Source organism: Apis dorsata, unplaced genomic scaffold, assembly GCF_000469605.1.
Source record: "Apis dorsata unplaced genomic scaffold, Apis dorsata 1.3 scaffold_42, whole genome shotgun sequence".
In the NCBI taxonomy this organism is placed as follows: domain Eukaryota; kingdom Metazoa; phylum Arthropoda; class Insecta; order Hymenoptera; family Apidae; genus Apis; species Apis dorsata.
Window position 1 is genome coordinate 631,430 of NW_006263344.1, and position 2,906 is coordinate 634,335.

The 2,906-nt window shown below is 51.0% G+C and overlaps 1 protein-coding gene across 1 annotated transcript in view; it reads right to left on the reverse strand.

Moving 5' to 3' along the window:
- LOC102671395 (myocardin-related transcription factor B-like) overlaps nucleotides 1-2,319 on the reverse strand; it is a 134,923-nt gene extending 132,604 nt beyond the window's left edge. Inside the window, exon 1 of the mRNA XM_031513904.1 lies at nucleotides 2,295-2,319. Coding sequence (XP_031369764.1) covers nucleotides 2,295-2,304 — 10 coding nt within the window. The 5' untranslated portion in view covers nucleotides 2,305-2,319. The remainder of the gene's footprint in view (nucleotides 1-2,294) is intronic.
- Between the last annotated feature and the right edge of the window lie 587 nt (nucleotides 2,320-2,906).

The following is a 2,906-nucleotide window of genomic DNA, read 5'->3' on the forward strand; positions in this document are numbered from 1 at the left end:
CTAGACAGGGAAAGAGAAAGAAAGAGAGAGAAAGAAAGGCGAGCCGCGTGTCCACCGAGCCTAAGGTGGCTACCTAAACCTGGTGGAAAGCCGCGCGGCAGGATCCACCACCAGTGGATTGCGCGGCAGTAACCCAAACGACTGACAATATAAGCCTGTACGCGTCGCCGATAGAAAAAGGGGGAGGGCGAAGAGGAACGATCTTCCACGTTTCCAAGTCGCGTTATTATCGCTGATCACGTAGCTACTTAGAAGCGGCTCTTCTCTCTCCGTGGCTTTTATACCGTAGGCATCTCTACTGGGCAAGGTAGTCGGGTGAGCCAGCCTGGTTTTACTCGTTCCCTGGTCCCTGCCGCTTCAGCTACCGCACCATCTCCTTCTCTCCCTCTCTGATCCTTATTCCTCCTTCTACCGCTTCTGCTCTTTTGCCGTTGCTGCGCTTCTTCTTCTTCTTCTTCTTCTTCTTCCACCTCCTCCTCCTCCTCCTCCCCCTCCTCCTCGTGCTCCTGCTCCTTCTCCTCGTCTCGCTGCTGGCCTCTCCGATCTCTCGCGCTGGTTCTCATTCCAAGCGTTGCGCGCCAGCGCGGCTTTGTAGGTATTTGTGGCTCGGTGCAGACGACGAGCGGTCCCGGCTCGGCCAGACAGCGCTGCGCCTTCGCGAGCTTCCAGGAATCGGTGCACGCGGGAAGAAAGGAGACGCTTGCGGAGAAAAGCGCTGGCCGAGGCGGACGGAGCGAAGAGGGAAGAGTCGTGGGGCGACTAGACGGTGGGAACCTTTCCCGGCGCGGACGAGAAGCGTACCCGACACGTTCTATCGGCCGTGTCTTGTTTTGACGCCGAGTCAGTCGAGGTGCATCGACCTCAAAGGTCGTCGTGCCATCCCAGTCGAACGGAAAAGCGGCCCCGATCCTCCGCTTCCGCTTACGCTCACGCTCGCGCCGGACCCGTCTCGTAAAAAGATTCCCCTTCCGCCACGTGTCCCGACACCTGCCGCGCTCTGGGAAACACCACTGTTTCGAAAACTACTTCCCTCCGCGTATTTTTTCGTTAACTTGGCGAGAACTTTTATTTTCGAGAATTATTTTGGATGCTTAGATGGATTATCGATAAATTATGATCCTCATACCGTAGCAAGATAAACGCAGCAGGAGGAGAAAAATGGAATAAAAAAGAAAAGTTGGATATCTTTGGATCAAAAGTACAGAGCAATGGTGTGGTTACTAATAAGAGGAAGTCTAACTGGCTTTCGCGTTTCTTTGTCAATCGGAGAAACAAGCATCCTGGACAGGAGGATACAGTAGATACGTTAGTTGAAATAGTAGACGCACGAAGAAGTTACTTTGCATCGATAAGGCAAATAACTCGTTCCTCGATTGGCTACCTTCCGTTTCGAGCTTTCAGAGGCGTTAACCTCGCCGCGGCAATAAATATTTCCACGATGGACTTCTCAAGGAATTATTTCTCCATGCCGATCAGCCTGGCCCGCTTAGTTAAGCCCGCTTAAATTACGCGCGCGTCCGAACAATCATTTAGGAAAAACAGTAACGCGTGCCTTTTGCTCGAGGGTATCCGGTGACTTTTTATTCACCGGGAAGAGGCCTCCACTCTTTCGCGGTGGGAGAGACGCGAGGTGGACTAGGCACCACAATAACTATCAAGCGGAGCTTATTGTCCTTCCTTCAGGGATGCCCCCGGCCAGGGCCAGCCGAAGGGGTAGGCCCATTGTTGAAGACATACGCGTGTACGTCCGGCAATACGCAGCCGCCTTCTCTCTCGCCGCTCAAGATCTATCGTTGGAATTTGCGTATGTAGATTAACTCCCCTGCCGGGGCCTATTGTTCCCCAAGAAGAAAGAGGACGAGCGGGAGGCCGCGGGTATCTCTCCAGAGGTATACGCCCGCTCGTTAAAAGGTGACTTTGCCGGAACAGAGAGATGCCGGTGATGAGAAACGCGAAAAGATCTTTTGGCCTAGCTTTTGCTCGATAGAATAATCGCGCGAATAGAATTCTTGATAAGCAATTGTAACCGAGAGTTCGCGGTCGCATTTTTATGGAGGGAAAATTTTGAGGTTAGGTCGCGATACGTCGACGTTTAACATAACCGTTTTTATAAACGCGATTGATCTTAGATAACTATGTCGATGATTGTTCCTAACGTCTCGTGATTTGACTAGCTATTCGACATTTTTGGTCTAATAATTTCGTATATAATTATATTTCGTATACGGTTATTTTCGGAAGATTCTATGTAGTAGTGGATTATATGAAACGATGTTACATAAACAAAAACTCACCAGAAACCATGAAGGGATATTCAAGGATAAGAAACGAACGTTAAACGGCACCGTACGTTTTTCCATACCGAAACCATACATACACTCGTTTCTCCAATAAATCGAACAGAAAGAAATCGCATGTCAGTCAGCGACCGTAAACGTCACCCGACACGATTTCTACCGAACGAACGGTACCCGGTTGGAGGTTGCCATCCGCGCAAAATCACTGCGGCAACGGAATTTCAGAAACCGATGTTACGCTCTGGGCAAGAACCATCGAATGCTAAAATACAGTGGCAATTACCTCGGACTCGGACATGGCCTGGACCAATTAAAGGAAGGATAGCAACCGACGCGACCGAGGATATCCCGCGACCCGTGAAATCTAATGCGATCGCATGCGCGCGCATCTGTTCTCTCTCTTTCTCTCTCTTTCTCTCTCGCTCGTTCTCTTTCTCCCTTTTCTATCTTCTTCCTTCACGCTGTGCACAGTACAGCCAAGGTACGCGCATGCGTGTGCACATGCGCGCTGCGTGCGTGTGTCCAGGCTCGTAATAAAAAAATTGACGACATCGCCACCGCGCCGGCGACACGACGGCTCCCCGCCGACCAATAGCTATTGATCAGCGG